General features: G+C 39.8%; 1 protein-coding gene across 1 annotated transcript; it reads left to right on the top strand.

Moving 5' to 3' along the window:
• The first annotated feature begins 2,749 nt into the window (after positions 1 to 2,749).
• OPN3 (opsin 3) lies at positions 2,750 to 17,059 on the top strand. The gene is made up of 4 exons (XM_021527194.3): positions 2,750 to 3,101; positions 13,030 to 13,349; positions 14,257 to 14,508; positions 16,789 to 17,059. Exons 1-4 carry the CDS (start codon positions 2,750 to 2,752, stop codon positions 17,056 to 17,058), a joined length of 1,194 nt encoding a protein of 397 aa, XP_021382869.1. The 3' UTR covers position 17,059.
• Positions 17,060 to 17,621: the final 562 nt, after the last annotated feature.

Genomic DNA, 17,621 nt, shown 5'->3' with positions numbered 1-17,621 from the left:
TTGAAAGTTTCTTTACTCTGCTTCAGATTCTTCAGCTCTAACATGTGACACTCAGTGCTCTGCTGTGCTGAAGCATTCCAAATAACTAAATATTATAAACTTTTGAAGATAGTCCTAGACATCTGCAGACTTTGTACTTGTGAATGATTAGTTCCAAGGCTGGGTTTTAAGGTTTGTCTTGTGCACATGTAAGCATATGTTGGCCACCTGAAAATTTACAGCCTATGCATGCTTCTACCCCATGTGAATTGTGCATAACAGACATGTTACAAGGACTGTTGCAGAAGAGATCTATGAAGCCTTTTGGAGTTTCAGAGACTGTTTTTGTAGTACAGGACTGGGGACCTTCTATTCCTGCTTGTAGTACATTTTTAATCTCATGAGCTCAGCAACACACGTTTAGTACTTTGATGCACTTCCAGTAAGTCACACACATACACTTTTAGGGTTCTGATCTATCCTTTCATGCAATGGTAAAAGTAAAGGTAAAACCCTTTTTGCAGTAGAAAAGGATTGACTAAAGAATTAATTAGTTTATTAAAACAATAGCTGCATTGGTTCTAGGGTGGATTAGGTAAAACAGAATCTAGACTAGAACTGGGGTCAGGGTTCTGTTTCCAGCTTTGGCCTGATGACACAACAAAACTGCATTTTTGTTGTGCCTCATATGAGAAGTGACAGTGCATGGAAGACAAATGGAACTCTGCTCATGAAGTATCCAAGACTACTTGAATAACATTAGCAACCTGACAGTATTAATAAAGTGACCTTTGCAAATAAAGCATTGGAGAGATTGCACATCTATGGATCTATATAGTTTTGCTACAAAAAAAGCCCAAACCAGGAATTCTGATATACGATCTTTATGAAATGCAAGTTATAGGTTATAAATTCAAAGACATCTAGAGGCAGTATTTCTGACAGGTGATGTAGTGAAATACCTCTTAGAAATTCTAAGTGTATAATGGAATCTGCCAATGGACACTATGTTGACTGGCACGTACTAATAATTACACTACATTTTTCCGGTTCTTCTTATCACCTTTTCTCGCTTTTCATTTTGCACAGATAAAAAGATGCACAATTTAAGATTTTCCTTTAGAGGCAGAAGATAGAGATGTCTTGTTCTCAATGAGGTGTAGTATTAATTTGGTACAGTCATGCCATTGTTAGACTTTTAAAATGCAGTGACTGTCCTAAACAAACCCATAACTGTGCATTGACATAATAATTTTGCACATGGTCTGTCATGCACAGTTAAATTTCTTTTGTGGATGAAGAAAAAATTATGCTTTCCCTAAAACTGATGCTTAAGTACTGTGGTCTATTACTAGAAATTTTGGAAGGTCATGTGTTCTGGAAATACAGTTTTTATGGTAAAAACATATAAGTGATTTTGAGAAAGGAAGCTGCTCTTTGTAGTGAGAAAAGCCCTGTTGACTGGTGATGAAGAAATAGACTGAACTAGCTGTTAAAACTAAGTTTAAATTAGTGATTACATCAGTATATGAGAGATTTAACAATATGGATCATAAATAAAGTTAACATCAGTAAGAATAGATACTTTAACCAGTGTTTTTCTGACCTATGACTTTATTCCTACTGCCTTGTATTACAGCAGTAATTTGTCATATAAAATACGCTGTCATGAGAAGCCCATAATTTGTACATAGGTTTGTTTTGAAAGACATCAAACCTACCTCAACCATCCATGTTTTCAGTCTCAGTTCACGCTTAGTCTAGATCATTTAGTAACACTGTGTATGAGAAGAAAAAAACCAGCTATTTTTTAACAAGACATATACCCAGTAAAACATTAAAATTCTTTTGCTTTCACATTTGATTTTTTTTAAACTAAAGTTTAGAATAGACTTAAACTGAAAGTTTTCTTTGTGCCCTTAAGAAGGCTGTCACCTATCAACACATATTAAAGCAAACAAACTAGGTCTTCCTGTGAGGAAAACCAATGCTTGGTCTGGCAAAGTGTTTTGGGTGTAGAGCCATGGTGAGCAAACGCTGGGGTGGGTTGGGTTTGGAGACAGCATAGCCACCACACACAGCTGGGGCCCAGGGCAACACTGTGACTAGCAGCGGCTGGAGCTGTACACAAGCAGCACCGTATGCCTGTACTACACACACCGGAGACAAAGGCAGGAAATTGGCGACTTCACGGTGCAGAGCGCGGTGTCTTGCCTGCCCCACGGCTGACAGAGCGCTCGCTCACACCACGGGTTTGCACGGTCCATGGTGCTGCCGGGCCGCTTCGTGGTGCTCAAACTGCTAGGGCCAAGCTGAGAGCGCTGCGGGAAACCTCCTGAGAAGACACTGCTGCCATAATAGCAGTCTTCATGGGAAGGACATCTGGGGAAGAAAGCTAAATATCGGTTCTACCTCTTCCCGGAGCTGGCCGCAGAGCAGGTCTGCCCAGACGCGGTCCCCGGGAGGGAAGCGCTGCTCGCGGCAGCCGTGGCCCAGCCAAAGCGCACAGAGGACCTTTAAGGAAGAGGAAACAACAGCCACATCCCGGCCCACCGGGCTGCTCACCCAGGAACAGGATCAGCAGACCTGTTTGCTTAGAAGGGGCCACGCCGGGGCCGGGCACGCCCCGGGGCAGGCGAGGGCGAAGCCACTCGAGGGCGCGCCCTCCGTGGGCGGGCAGGCAGCGGGAACTCCTCCTCCCGCCCGGAGCGGCGCTGCGCGATGGGGCTGGGAGCGGGCCGGGACGCTTAGCCCCGCTCCGGCCCGAGCCATGCCCGCGGGGAACGGCACGGGCACCTCCGGCCGCCCGGCGCCCGCGGCGCCCGAGCAGGAGGTGCCGGGCGAGCGGCCCCTCTTCAGCGCCGGCACCTACGAGCTGCTGGCGCTGCTGGTCGCCACCATCGGCATGCTGGGCTTGTGCAACAACTTGCTGGTACTGGTGCTCTACTACAAGTTCAAGCGGCTCCGCACGCCCACCAACCTGTTCCTCGTCAACATCAGCCTCAGCGACCTGCTGGTGTCCGTCTTCGGCGTGAGCCTTACCTTTATGTCCTGCTTGAGGAGCCGCTGGGTGTGGGACGCCGCCGGCTGCGTCTGGGACGGCTTCAGCAGCAGCCTCTTCGGTGGGTGCTGGGGCCGCGGGCGCCGCCTGTCCCTCCCTGTCCTGCCCAGTCCCTCCTCGCCAGCTTGTACCCGCGGTACCGCGCCCCGTTCCCGCTTCCCAACCGCCCCGTCCCCGCTTCCCAACCGCCTCAGCCCTGCCTCTTCCCAAGCGCCCCGTCCCCGCTTCCCAACCGCCCCATCCCCGCTTCCCAACGCCCCCAACCGCCCCGTCCCCGCTTCCCAACCGCCTCAGCCCTGCCTCTTCCCAAGCGCCCCGTCCCCGCTTCCCAACCGCCCCATCCCCGCTTCCCAACCGCCCCATCCCCGCTTCCCAACCGCCCCAACCGCCCCGTCCCCGCTTCCCAACCGCCTCAGCCCTGCCTCTTCCCAAGCGCCCCGTCCCCGCTTCCCAACGCCCCCAACCGCTCCATCCCCGCTGCCCCAACCGCCTCAGCCCTGCCGCTCCTGCGGGGCAGCCCGGCCCGGGGCGTTCAGTCGCCGCCCTGGCGAAGGGGTTGGGGCGGCGGGGGGTAGAGCCGGCGGTTTTTGATAAAAAAAGAGCGACAGTGCTGGAGAAAACGACCCGAAGGGAAAAAAAAAAAGAAATTATTCGAGAATCAGTTTTTCGATCTCCTGCCTTTGCCTGTGTAAGGTGTGATTTAGGGAAAAGAGAAGCAGCGCTGTTAGAAGAAGTCTGGAGTTGACCAAGTGATGCGCAGAATTCATGAGCAGAAACCACTTTATAGGAGCTGCAGTCTGCGGATAAGGAGCATGTGTGATTCTGGATGTAGGGTCAGCAGTGTTCCACCTCTGTGGAAAAGGTGGAAAGCTTCTCCCCAGCAGCCTTCTCAGCGTTGTGACTTGTCTGTTTATAAAGCTACACAGTGTGTGGAAGTGCCTTGAATCCATGTGTGAAATGCAGGTACCATCTTTCAGTCATAACAGTGTTACAGTTGGGCTTTAGGAAACCACTGAAATTCTAACACTACTATTTCCATTTTCAAAACCTTTAAGCTCTTCACTGCTTTCCTTCCTGAAATTAATACATACCCTTTGCAGAAGTCTGCAGAAGATTAGGTAGCAGTCCAGCTATGTACATTGCAGCCTCTTAAAAGGAATATTGCTTTTGTATTGCCAGTAAAAGATGCTGCAAAAGAAGACACTCATGTTTCTAATGGTGAAAGTAAATGTTTGGCTAACCAGTTACAAAATCTAAAGCTCATGTTAGATACCTCTGCTGGCAGAGGTGTATAAATAAGAGATGGATCACAGTGCACCCACTGGACATATATACACTGAAAATTGACTTTCAGGTGACACAGTAAAGTCTTGGATAAGCTTTGTAGCTTTCCTGCATACATAACCTTTGTTTCACATGGCTCTGTGGTCAGCATTTTGTTGGCTACTGTGCGAAGGTGTGTGGTTGTTGCTGCTGGTTTGACTCCTGCTGCATAGTGCAGCAAAAATTTTATGTCTTGAAAGTTATGATGGGTGTAGGATGTAGTTAATAATTTGTGTGGTGTTTGGTGCCAGATAATTTCTGTAGTGCACAGACCTCAGATGTTTGTGTGCCTGTTGGTATCAGGGAAAGTACTAAGCACTTTGTTGGCATAAGGTTTTCTCCATCACTCAGCCTATTCAAATTCTTGATAAACTCAAGTACTTGTCTGCCAAACAGATGCTGCCAGACATGTTAATGCCAGAATGTTAATCTTACATAGAGGATGTAAAGTACAGTTCTGTTCCTATCTTTATCTCATATATAATATACTTATTATTTTTGATGGAGGTATATTGCATATAATTTCAAAAAAGATACATAGTAAGGGCAAAAAAACAAACTCTAATCATCTCATACCATCTTCTGAAATAGTAGAAATAGAAACAATGAGGTATATAACTTGGCAAGGAAATTACTTGATTGCATGTGACTTTTAATTTCTGTTTATTTTGAGGTATGCTACATAATTTGTTACTATAAATATATTTAGTGTTGATGCTTTCCTGCATCCCTATATTTAAGAATTTTTTTCACAAATAAATGTAGGCAAATTCATGGGCCTTGTCTAGACAGTGGTCAAGTTAGCTTCTATGGTTTGTAAAATTACATCTTCCTGTGGTTGGTCATGCTATGTTCCTTTTCCATAATGTGCTTCATTGGGAAGAATTTTTTTTATTTCTATTATTATTAGAAAAGTATGTGTTTGTGTGTAGTTGATCATATGGAGAGTAAATTCACAACTTAATGTTCAGGAATGGTGCCTTAATTTACTCTTCTAAGCTGCCATGTAAAGCAAAGGAAATATTTAACTTGTCTATCATAGTTGAATGCTAATTTGATAAAGTGATGTCTAATTTTAACCTCCACAGTATTGTTTTAATATTCTAATCTAGAAATAGAAGGCTTTTTTGTTCCTGTTTTTGAAGATAAGTGGTTCCCCACCTGCATAGGAAAGCAGAGGCATGTCAATGCTGAGGAAAAAAAAATTACAAATTATGCCCCTCAGCTAACATTGTACTCTGTTTGCCATCTGGATTATTGCTACCATGGCTTCTATGTTCATTTTGTAATGTATTTATGGAAAAAACAGTAATTTGAAGGGCTTTTGTTTGTTTGTTTCTGTTTGATAATGTTTTGTTGTTGCTTCAGATTAGATATTTTGGTTGGATTTTGTTTGTTTTTGTTTGTTTTTTCCTCGGTTTTTATTTGCATGAGTTTGTTTGTTTTTTCCACCTGGTATAGGTGAAGATGCTGATTAAAGATTTCATTTAGGGTAACCAGGTATTATATTTATAAATATACTTTTGTATATAGCAACCCAAGTCACCTGTTATCTTGAGGTGATGGTGGTAGGGAAAGTAATGCAATGGAAGTCTTACTTGTATTACTCACAAGTGCTTCTGAATGTATAACACTCTCCCAGGAACTTTTGGGAATACAAAGTACATTTGTTGATCAAAAGACATACGAAATTAACAGCTTTGAAAAGTGAAATTCTCATTAACTAAGCAGCGTTACAGCTTTGCAGTGTTCAATTCTCAGTAAGCCACAATGAAGATGTTTCTGGAATAAGGTGAGGGGGGGTAGCTCTGATACCATGGATATGGAGTCTATTAAACCATAACAGATCATGTGAGGTTACTTTAGTGGTGTGAATATGTCTTGGGGTTGGACTCAGTCTGGCTCATTTTAGATGAGATGACCAAAACCTCTTTATTTACAACTTTGTGATTTCATTCTTGGATATGATCTTGGACATTGCTATGTGAGCTTTCTGTGGCAGCCCTTCACCCAAAGGCTGTTCAGTCTTACTTTCCATCCTTATGCATCTTTTTTAATTGGAAGAACAAGCCCCTAAGACCCAATACATGGTGTAAGTTGTTCTCTGCATGTGTTGTCTTATAAATGAGAGGTTCCCCTGATAGTAAACAAGTTTGGGACAAATTATTAAATCTGCTTTTTTGTTTGTTTGTTTTGTTTTTGTTTTGTTTTGTTTTTTGTTAAATAGAATTTCCACTTTAAATTCAGAGATAATTCTCAACCAATTTTAAAAATCAGATTCTTCCTAATTTCTGCAGTTAATCTGGAATCAGGTTGAAAATCATGATTCAGCAGCTGTATTTTAAATTTTAAGGTTTTGTTTCAAGGTTTTTCCTCATGCTGTTTTGAAAACTGAGATCAAGGTATTTCTGTGTTCCTCTTAAGGATTTCAGTATGATTAAATACATAGGTGGCATTTGTGCTTAGAATAAACTAGTAGCATCTGTATTTTCAAAAGCTTTCATTACAGAATAATGACAACTTCTTTCCTTCCTCACAGGTATGAAGGCACTCTCTACACTTCTAATAATTTTGCATTGAAGAGTTGACCATTTTCTTTGTAAGAGTGCTTCTCATTTTGCCAGCCGGTTACAGATGTGATAAAATCCAGAACTTAGACACTGTAAGCAGATGTTCACAGTCTGAAACTTAAGTTGAGAAGATGGCAGCATAACTACAGATGTCTGTCTAGGAATAAATGGCTGGTTTTTGTGTTCCTCACAATAGTCTACTTCTGCCTTATTATAACTTTATCTTGAGACAAGGCCATATAGTAACATCTGCTCTTGAGCTGCATTGCACAGCTCAGAGCCTGATGTTTGTGCTACTGCCTTTGTTTTCTGTGACTTGAAAGATTTTCATTGAGCCTTTAGAAGGTGCAGAGACCTGCTTGCTACAGTGCAAAACTGATAATTTTGATTACTGAACATCTGTCCTCGTCACACAAATAACAGTCCCTCTTTTCTTTTACTCATTAGACTCTGAAGTCAAGATACAGCTTAGGTGTACGTTTTCATAGCAGAGGCCGTGAGAAGGGATTTTTTTCTCAACTACAAAGCCATTCCTAGCACCTCATATATTAGTGCAGGGAAAACGACATAAATGATTACCTGACAAGTCTTAGTCTAAGCTTTCCTGACGCAGTTGTCTGTTTTAGACACTAATCCCCATCTAATTTTGTTTGCTGGGTTCCAGTGTTTATTTTGTTACAGGTGGTATATCCTGGTGTGATATGATAGCTGTGCATCAATTAAGTGATATATTTATATCATGAGGGTCACTTTTCTATGGAGGTGTGCAGTCAGCTCTGTGCAGGCCCTACTGCATCTGCCACCCTCGCTTTATGTAAAACACTTTTAACTCTTTCCCTGTCTGTAGTCAACCAAGCCATAAGTAGTAGAGGTCTGTGTAATCTCTTTATCTGTTTTAGCAGTACAACTGATATCTGGGAGGTGTGCTATCACTGACAGCATAGCTTTTTGGTTATGATTTCCTGAGAATATACCTGACTGGTAAACATACCCAAAAGTCTTGGTTAGCAGACATAAATAATTTCTTTCTTCAGATAAGAGGGTAATTGTGAAATACAGGGTCAGGATGTTATGATCTCTGTGTTTATCTGTTGGTTGCTTACAGATATTTAAGGGTTTTTTTTCTGAATGACAGTGACTGTCAGAACTTGATGTGCCCAACATTAATTTGTATACTGCTCACCCCCTGGCAGTGGGTGTCTGCTTTAATACCTTCTGTACATTGAAATAGGCCCTGAGGGTTTTGAGGTAAGCTGGTCTTATCACGTGGAGCATGCACAAATAACCCCTCAAGCATAAATCACTTTTGCTAAAAGTAATGGTAGCTAAACCATTGGCCAGTACTGGTGTTCTAACACCTTCTAAGTTTAATTGTGTAATGGAATAAATGAGTGGAAAAACTGGTTGGTAACAGGAATGATCTTGAGGAACAGGCACCAAAACTCTTTATCTGAGGCAGTCTCTTGACAGAAGATTGCATAGTCAGGGTGTACTCTGGGGTAGGCTTTGTATCATTAAACCTTGTTTGCAAGTGAAAGTCTACTGTTACTGAAATGTGATTAGAGACCTCGGTCTTTCGTAACTGCAAGCTGTTTTTGTAAGGGTAAAACAAACGCTGCCAGCTTTTAATGTCAAATTAATTTAGAGTATTATGTCCCTTCTGGACAACTTACCATTGGAATGCAGCAGCTAGATCTCAATGAGCTATTAAATCAATGTTGATATCTGGGTGTATACTCCATTCCAGTAATGTGAACTAGAGGATGGGAAAAATTGTAAGAATTTTACAGACTGTACTCTTCTGTGAAAAACTACTCTGTGTACAGCTCAGGTTCTTTTATTTGTTTCAAGGCAAGGTTATACCACCACACCTACCAAATACTGAAGTAAGGATTAATTGCTTGAGAGTGTCTTCTGGACCTGGCTTCAGTTGCAGCCTGTTCATCTAGGGCTCTTCCCTGCACAGTGACAGTGATGTCCTGTACCACTCTCTTGTATTACCCATGTATGTTATATGCACTGATTTAATCTCACTAAAAGCATTTTCAATTGTTACTCAGCAGATAGTTTTAGAAACTTGTGTTACAAATAGCTGGAGGCTCAATCCACGTGCTTTCAGATTTAGCTTGCTTTTTTTTTTTTTTTTTTTAACCAGACTAAATTAATCACTTGGAATATTGAATCTGGAAGAGGTGATTTATTTCACCATAATTTTATAGGACACCTACATATAAAATATCCTTGAAGTATGTTTTGTCTAAGAGGAATGATTTTTCACCTATCTAGATTTAAATGCAGGTGTTGAAGTTCCTTGTAAAATTAGAAGTGATACATAGCTGGTGCCTACATCTTATTATAATGCCTATTTGCTGAATTCAGATAGACTGGTTACATATTTTGTAGTACAAAACTAGGGAGTGCAATAACACCTTTTCTTGTCATGGACAGGAAGTTGCTTCTACTCAGTTGCTGTTGTTTAGCTTTTCAGATGTGAAAAGAGGTGAGGAGGGATTGCAGAAGGATGGCTTTCTTCTGTGATTAGGTATGCAAAATACTATTCAGCACTTGAATGTAGGGCAAGGATTAATTGATATACAAGATAATATGCCTTTTTGTCGTAGTTGAGATGGAGATTATACAAAGCAACACACTCCATTTTCAGAAGGCTTCAAACTGTTTTTATTATAGCATGCATGCTTTTTATATATTCTTACAAAACTTGTAGATTTACACTTTACTCATTGGTCATGAAGGACAAACAAAGTGCTTATTGGAATAGACAGTTGCAGGTTTCTCTTATTTATCCTTATTTCTTTCTTGGTTTCTATGTCAATGACATTGGTAGAAAATTCTTTCAGGGGTAAACATGGATCCACTTAGCAAACTTCGCTCTGGCTCACAGAAGTCACTGTAAAACCTCTTCCACACCCTCTGACAGAAGCCACAGTCTGTCTCACAAATGGATCTTATTTGCTACATTATGCTGCAGTTGCTCTGTAGAGATGCTCAGACTTTGGGAATATTTGATATAATCTCTGAACAAATTATAGGCCATGCTTGGGGCAAGGGCTCAGTATGAAAATAAGGTGTATCATGCATGGAGAGGGCAGAAGCTGTTGTGATTGTTCAAACTTATTGAAAGTAATACTTCAGTTATGAAGGCACTGCAATATTTTTCTTCTAATTAAGGATTATAAAGTCAGAATATACGCATTGTATAGTATAATGCAGTACAGCTTAGCTGTGTTTTGCCGTCTTCTCTGTAATGACCTACACTATGCAGATTGAAGTATTTAATGATGTATGCAGAACTGTCTTCCGGAAAAGCCCAGAATAAACAAGAGATAATTAGCACATATGGTACATAATCAAATCTACACTGAATGCAGTGTTTCAGTAGGAAAACAATACAAAATGTCAAAAATGAGAATTTTCTTCATAAACATCCAAATAACAAAAAGTAGCTCCCTGATTCTGTGTGGCAGGCTGCTGGAGAAGAAGAGGAGTTGCAACATAGAAATCGCAAACTAGTGGCTTAAACAAGAAGACACTTCAGTTTTGCTACATTTATCTGCAGCTTCAATGGGAATCACCCCATTTGTGCTAGGGTAATTGCCCAGGCTTAGATCAGAGCTAAAACTAGCAGCAGTTCCTAAACACAGAGTGTTTATGTTCATAATCAGCACGTGCAGACAGGGGAATTGTCTGAGATGAAAATCTGTATATCAGACATGCAGTCTCTGTAAACACTGGGCAGTAAAGACTTTGAAAGAGTTAGAGTGAATTACTGGTAGACTAAATCAACTCTCAGAATCTTGGGTCTTAGCCTTGAATCAAAATATATAGATCCCCAGTACCTCAAGAAGCATAACAGAATTTGCTTCAAATAAAAGGTAGAAATTTAATTGAAATGCGTATTTTTGCTAAGAGGAGGCTAATAGCCAAACAATAACCATAATGGCTTTCTGTAATAGATTTGGTTTTTTAATCAGCATGCATTTCATCATATTAAAATATGCAACTCAGGATGAAATTTAATAATTTCCAGAAAAGGTAGAGGAGTGGGGGAAGGGAGGGAAGTAAAATTCAGTGCTTTTTTCTGCACTAGACTACAGAAACTGAATGAAACATAGAAAATGGAGCCATACGCATGCATAAATCATATACATCTTGTGCTGTGACCTGCATCCTGCCTCAAAGTCTGTGTGCTGCCAGACACTCCTTGAATACCAACAGAACAGGGATTTGCATTTTGGTGCATACTGTCCAACAGGCTGCCTGAAGTCCCACTTACAGTTCAGGGAGGAAAATTCAAGTATGTCTTTGAAAAGCAGTGCTTTTATATTGAAAAGGGTTTGATAGGACATTGTTCAAATGTCCACATACTGATTTTTAGAGATACTGAGCATTCAATAACTTCCTTGAGAATGTCAAGGAAGACTTAGGAAAGTATTGCTTGTGAACATCTGTATTTTAGCCATCTTTTTGTGATGAAGATTTAAAGATAACTAGAAAAAAGCACATTAAAATTTTTAATTTTAAAGAGATTTATGAAAGAGTGTGGCACATTTTCTATTAGAGTGGGAAATCTTTTAAACAATAAAGATTTCTAAGATCACCGCTTATAAAAAGGGAATATTTTAATAACTACAGCATAAAGTAACTTTCTTAGAATCCTAAAGGATATCCTACTGTGAGATACTTGGTTAACAATAAACTGCATTTACTGTTGAATGCCTTTACAGACAGGCTATGTGTTGCTCTAGATTTTGTTATTCTTAGTTGCCTTCCTAAAATCCATGTTGCTGGTCCTTCTGTGCTGTTGTTAATTTATCTTCCATAAATGTTTATCATTTTTCAAAGTGATATCAGGTTCTTGCTGAGTATAAAATGCTTGTTCTCTCTTTGGTGGTGAAATCTGCACAATTAAGCTTCTTAGAGCTTATGACACATATGAATGTACTTGGAGAAATTAGGTGCTGTGCATATGCATGAAAAAAAAACAACTTGTGCTTTCTATTAGATAAAATCTATACAGATCTAGACACAGATATAAGTATAATCTCACAGAATGCTGGGAAATAAACCCTTTTGTTGTTTAAGAGCCTGTGTTTATGAACTTGATGACTGAATCATAGCAGATTTCGGATGTCTGGCGGTTGCCTGATGGGCAATTTGTGTTTTGATCATCAAGTGTTATAGACCATTGAAGTAGAAATCCTTATATTCTAATCAAGACAGAAATGCCTTGGCTTCATGAAATTTTAAAAGTGTCTGGATAGGGTAATACTGAGAGCTGAAAATAATGTATGATTTCTATCATAACATGTTAATAATTGTGTACTAGGTTTGAGGTGGACAGAAAAGGAAAAGAGTGCATAAATAAACAAGGACAGCATTTTTATGAAAGCAGCAAGATAGGAAAGAACCACTCAAAATAACTGAATGTCTTTCAGATGGGACACCTTCAGCAATGTAATGCTTTGCCTTCCTGGTTCTTCTTGGAATGCAAACACTTCCAGGATATCTTGAAATAAATTGGAATTCTTCTAGTAATTTTAAAGGTGAATATCTCTGCTTTCAGGTGCTGAAGGTTTTGTCTAATTTCGGTCTCAATTCACTAAGTTTTTAAGAGGTTTTTTTTTTTGCTGATTATCTCCGTTTTATATGATAGCTTTTTCTTTTAAAAAGCCTGAAAAGCCAAAGGAAACCACAAACCCCAAAAGAACATATAACAGCAACAAACCCTACAACAACTGCCAGCGAGAAAACCCCCAAACCTTGGACTATGATCCCTCACTGAATGAAGTAATGTTTAGGAAGAGGTGTTGGCTTAGTCTCTTTCCTTGTCCCACTTCTTTGCCATTGTACATCCTAGATCAGATATCGGTGTCCTACTCTGAGTAGTTTGAAGCTGGTGATTCTGTTTGGCTTAGTAGTTAGTGAGTGATGCACAAAAAATCTTAGTGGTGTTAGATTCATAATATGAGCTAGGTAATTTTGAGTTAACCTTCTAGCAAAGGAAACATTTATCAAGAGGAGTGCAGTCCAGTTTACAGTATTTGTGAATAATTTAATTGATTTTTTTTTTTACAGGAATTGTTTCAATTATGACTCTCACTGCTCTTGCCTATGAACGCTACATTCGGGTGGTCCATGCAAAAGTGATTGACTTCTCTTGGTCTTGGCGGGCTATCACATACATCTGGCTGTACTCACTGGCCTGGACAGGAGCACCTCTTTTGGGCTGGAACAGATACACACTGGAAATTCATGGATTAGGTTGCTCAGTGGACTGGAAGTCAAAAGACCCCAATGATACCTCCTTTGTGCTCCTTTTTTTCCTTGGCTGTCTAGTAGCACCTGTAGGGATCATGGCCTATTGCTATGGCCATATTCTGCATGCAGTAAGAATGGTAAGTTAGTTCAAAAAAGACTTCCCTTAAAGTAAGGTTATCAGTGAAAAATGTTGAAGATGTATATTAAGGTTGGATCCAAGCCAAATTTGCACTCTCACATCCCTTTTAAACTTTTGAATTATTTGATGTTCACCTATGTCAGGTAGCACTAGATAGGTTGTAGGATTGGGAGAGAACTAGCCTAGAGCTACCGAGGTCTATTTGTTGTGTGGTTTTACTGGGAGGAAGTAGAGAATGGTTTGTGTTTACTAATCCACATCAGATCCTCACCTGAAAATTCAATTCAAATCTTTAGCAGGACAAATGGACCCATTCAAGTTTATGGTCAACAGTACTGGGAGAATGGATAATTTGTGGAGTATGTTCATGTCCTATGTTTTCCTTATTTTATGACTTAGGTAACATGGGAACCTGCTGCCTAGTATTCTGCTTTAGAGATTTCATGATTGTAGGGTAACATACTATGTGACAAAGCATTACAGAGAAATCTATGAATTTTTTTTTCTCTAAAGATTTTTTTCCATGAATCTACAGGACTGTCTAACTGTCAGACAAAGGATCACTAATGTAAACTGAATTTGCTTATGCAATAGCTGAGGGCAAGTTATTTTTCTAAAGTACTTATAACTGCAGCATGCTTTGTTACATCTCTTGATTTGTTGTTTTGTAGTAGATTAGCTATTCTATTTTTTCTCAGCTTGTATTTTTGCATTTAATGTAGGCAATAAAATCTGAGAAACATTATGTAAGCTTCAAGAAGAATTTTAGTTTAAAATATAAAGTGTATGGTGTCTGTGCCTTAAACTAAGAGATTGAGTCAGTTACTTACAAATAAATGTAAAACTATTCTGGTTCAAGTAAAACATAAAGCTATTTTATTTTATGATTTTTTTTTTCTCTACAGCTTCGCTGTGTAGAAGATTTCCAGACAGTTCAAGTGATCAAACTTCTAAGATATGAAAAGAAGGTGGCTAAAATGTGTTTCTTGATGATCTCCACGTTCCTTATTTGTTGGATGCCCTATGCAGTGGTCTCCCTCTTGATAACATACGGCTACAGCAACCTTGTAACTCCAACAGTAGCTATCATTCCATCTTTTTTTGCCAAGTCAAGTACTGCTTATAATCCAGTTATCTATATCTTCATGAGTAGAAAGGTAGGTACATTAAAGGTTTTCTTATTTGAATTATTAGTAGCCAGTATTACACTTGTGAAATTTAGGTCTGATACACTGAAAAAAATTTAAAAATTTCAACAGCTAGGATAAATGGTAACAATCTAGAAGAAATAAAATCCCTGATGGTGCTTCAATACCACCAGATCATAAATGTAATTTTCTTATATGTAAATTCAAACATTTAACTGACAAAAGGGACAGGAAACAGTGTCAGAATTTAAATTTCTAGTTTTGACAGTTTACCTGTGAAATGGATTGTTAGTAGAAAACCTCATCGGAATCACTCCCTTACTACAGCAGAATTCCATCAAAGGAAGTTTAGAATAATCAATGTCTATTTTTTAAGAATAAAAAAAACTTGCTTCTGACTTCTGTGTTACAGCAACACAAGGACTGATACTGAAAGATACCATGCACATTCTGAAACTTCTGAAATCAAGATTGTATAAAGATATCTGGAGTTTAATAGAATCCCTTGACAAAGGGTAAAAACCCATGACTGATTGCTGGAGGGGTATTGGTCAATTTTCCTTACCTTTAAACCCATTATAGAGATGGAATTTTCTGTCGTTTCCTGCACTGGCTTGCAGTTGTCAGGCAGCAGCCTGGGCCAGCCAGCAGCCTGTGGGGATGAGGAGGCCAAGTCAGTAGGTCCAATCAGCCACACAGGCAGCCAAGCAGAGGCTGAGTGCAACTCAGGTCAGGACCCAGGGCAAGAGGAAGCTTAAATGCTTTCCTGAGTAAAAGCAAGAGGCCTCCAATGTGGCATCTTGTTCTTCCCCCACAGCTCATTTCACAGCAGGCTGACCCACAGTTACACAATATCAGAGTTATCCTAGATACGGGAAGCTAACAACAGTCACAGTCAAAAAGGCTTTTTCAACAGAGTGACTTTTTAAATACACTGGCACTGACTCTGTACCTAGTTTGTCAGGCTGAATATCTTTTCTGAAAAACATTTTGTGGGTTCTGATACCCAGCAGCAAATCAAATTTGTTCCATGTGTAATGCCAATGAAGACACAGCCAAGCTAAGTATCAATCATCTGAACACGCTTATTGCAGGTGCATTGTGAAGTTTTTTCTCTTGCCTCTAATTCCAGATTAAGACCAAAATGATAGTATTTCTACTTAATGTTTTTTTAAATTATTTTACCCTCAGAAGGAATCCTAAAACAAGCTCTCTACAATTGCCTTCCTTTAATCTGAACTCATTCTAACATCCTTGTACTTTCTAACTTCTTTGATACTCTGTTAGAAAGAGATGTCCTACCCCCTTTTCAGAGAAAAGGTGCATTATTTCCCACCTGCTCCCAGATGTTTGTTGTGCTTGAGATTTTTGTTCTTTTTGTTTTGGGGCTTTTTGGTATTTTGGTTGGTTGATTGAAGTCTTCTTCATACATTTCAGGCAATTCTTGTTACAGGTTATTAAGCAAAGGGGAAGTTCTTTCTTATTTCTTGTAGATCCAGGGTTCTTCTCCAAAGGATCATGTTTGAGCTTTAAATATGTGCAGACATGCAGCTACTGAATGAATGCATCTTTAACTCTCATACCTGGATCTTTGTTTATTGAAGGGGAGACCAAAATTAGAACATTAATACAGTGCTACTACTCAAATTTCCATTCTGTGTGCTGGTTTGAGCTTTCACTGAATACCTCACATCACTTAGTCACACAGTAGAACAGACTTCCTGTATCACAGGTAGCTGCTGTTTATCTGAAAGACTTCTGTTCCATCCACATTCAATGGGAACACTTGACTTCTGTGTTACTAACATTTGAAATTTCATTTTACAGCTGTGACATTAAATGCTTTTGTTAAAATTCCAGACCTCGGAGTTACTTAAAAGGAAGAAAACATGCCTTTGTATCCCCTTCCTCCCCTTGTTCCTTCCCTCTGTATCCTCCTGTGAATGTTTTTGAGAATATTCTTTCCCTGCTGGATCTAATATGTGATTTTTGAATATGGAAACAAAACCTACAGCACACTTTGGAACCTAGTTCTCTTGTCTTTTGCTTGTAGCTGGTAAAATATTCAGTTGCATTTCAGTGCCCTCTGTTGGCTCAGTTATCCTATTCAGATGTAGAGAGAAAAAGTACCCACTACAAAGGCAGCATGTTTTGTTACTGAAACTAACTCAGAAGATATGCAGAAGTCTCTTATTCTGAGTCATTTACTGTACTGTGCCCTCCAGTTGCTTGTAGGTGACAGTGAATGTTTAGGAAGCTGAACATAATTCTGTTTATTCTGTGTTGCAGTTTCGACGCTGCCTTTTGCAACTCCTGTGCTTTCGCCTGATGAGGTTCCAGAGGACAATGAGAGAGACACCAGCAACAGGGAGTGACAAACCATTACGACCCATAGTTATGTCTCAGAAAGCAGGGGACAGGCCAAAGAAGAAAGTGACTTTCAGTTCTTCCTCTGTCATTTTTATTATCACCAGTGATGACGCTGAGCAAATAGAGGACAGCAGTAAACACAATGAGACAAAAGTAAATGCCATCCAAGTAAAGCCGTTGCAGGGATGAGCTGAAGAGACATGGGAATGAGAATTTCAGCCATGAGATTGCTGAGGCTGGAGACTGGTTTCAGTGGCAGTGTCTGGGGGCTGCCAAAGGAAGCCACATTCTTAAGCTGTGAAATACTGAAGGGATTCAGCCTCAGAAGCTCTCCAAGTAGTTCACTTCTGGTCACAGTACAGAAATCTCTGCTAAAATTATTGATGGATGTCATTACTCTGAATTTTCTTAAAGCATATTTTATGATTGCCATTCAGAACTTTTGGTATTTTAATGTTTTCTGTTTATTGAGCCTTCAGTGAATAATTAAATGGATCTTATTTATATAATTTTGTTTTCAGAGGCATATTATTTCCCCACCAACAAGCATGTCATCTCATATTGTAGCTTGTTTGATACAGCTTGAAGAGAAGTGGTAAAGACCTGAGAAAACAATAGTGTTTCAGTTGGCCTTTCTTAAGATCAAGTAGAGCATTTGTAAGGAGAAATTACCCACTGCTCAGATTTGTGAAAGTAAAATTTGAGTAATTAACAATAAGTGTGTGATTCTTTATTGATGTACAATGTATTTC

Source organism: Lonchura striata, chromosome 3 (genome assembly GCF_046129695.1).
Source record: "Lonchura striata isolate bLonStr1 chromosome 3, bLonStr1.mat, whole genome shotgun sequence".
NCBI classification, from domain to species: Eukaryota; Metazoa; Chordata; class Aves; order Passeriformes; family Estrildidae; genus Lonchura; species Lonchura striata.
This window is presented reverse-complemented; position numbering and strand designations above follow the sequence as displayed.

Coding starts and splice junctions, on each gene's coding strand:
- OPN3 (XM_021527194.3), top strand. CDS start 2,750: ATGCCCGCGGGGAACGGCACGGGCACCTCCGGCCGCCCGGCGCCCGCG. Junction 3,102..13,029: donor CTTCAGCAGCAGCCTCTTCG/GTGGGTGCTGGG, acceptor TTTTTTTTACAG/GAATTGTTTCAATTATGACT. Junction 14,509..16,788: donor ATATCTTCATGAGTAGAAAG/GTAGGTACATTA, acceptor TCTGTGTTGCAG/TTTCGACGCTGCCTTTTGCA.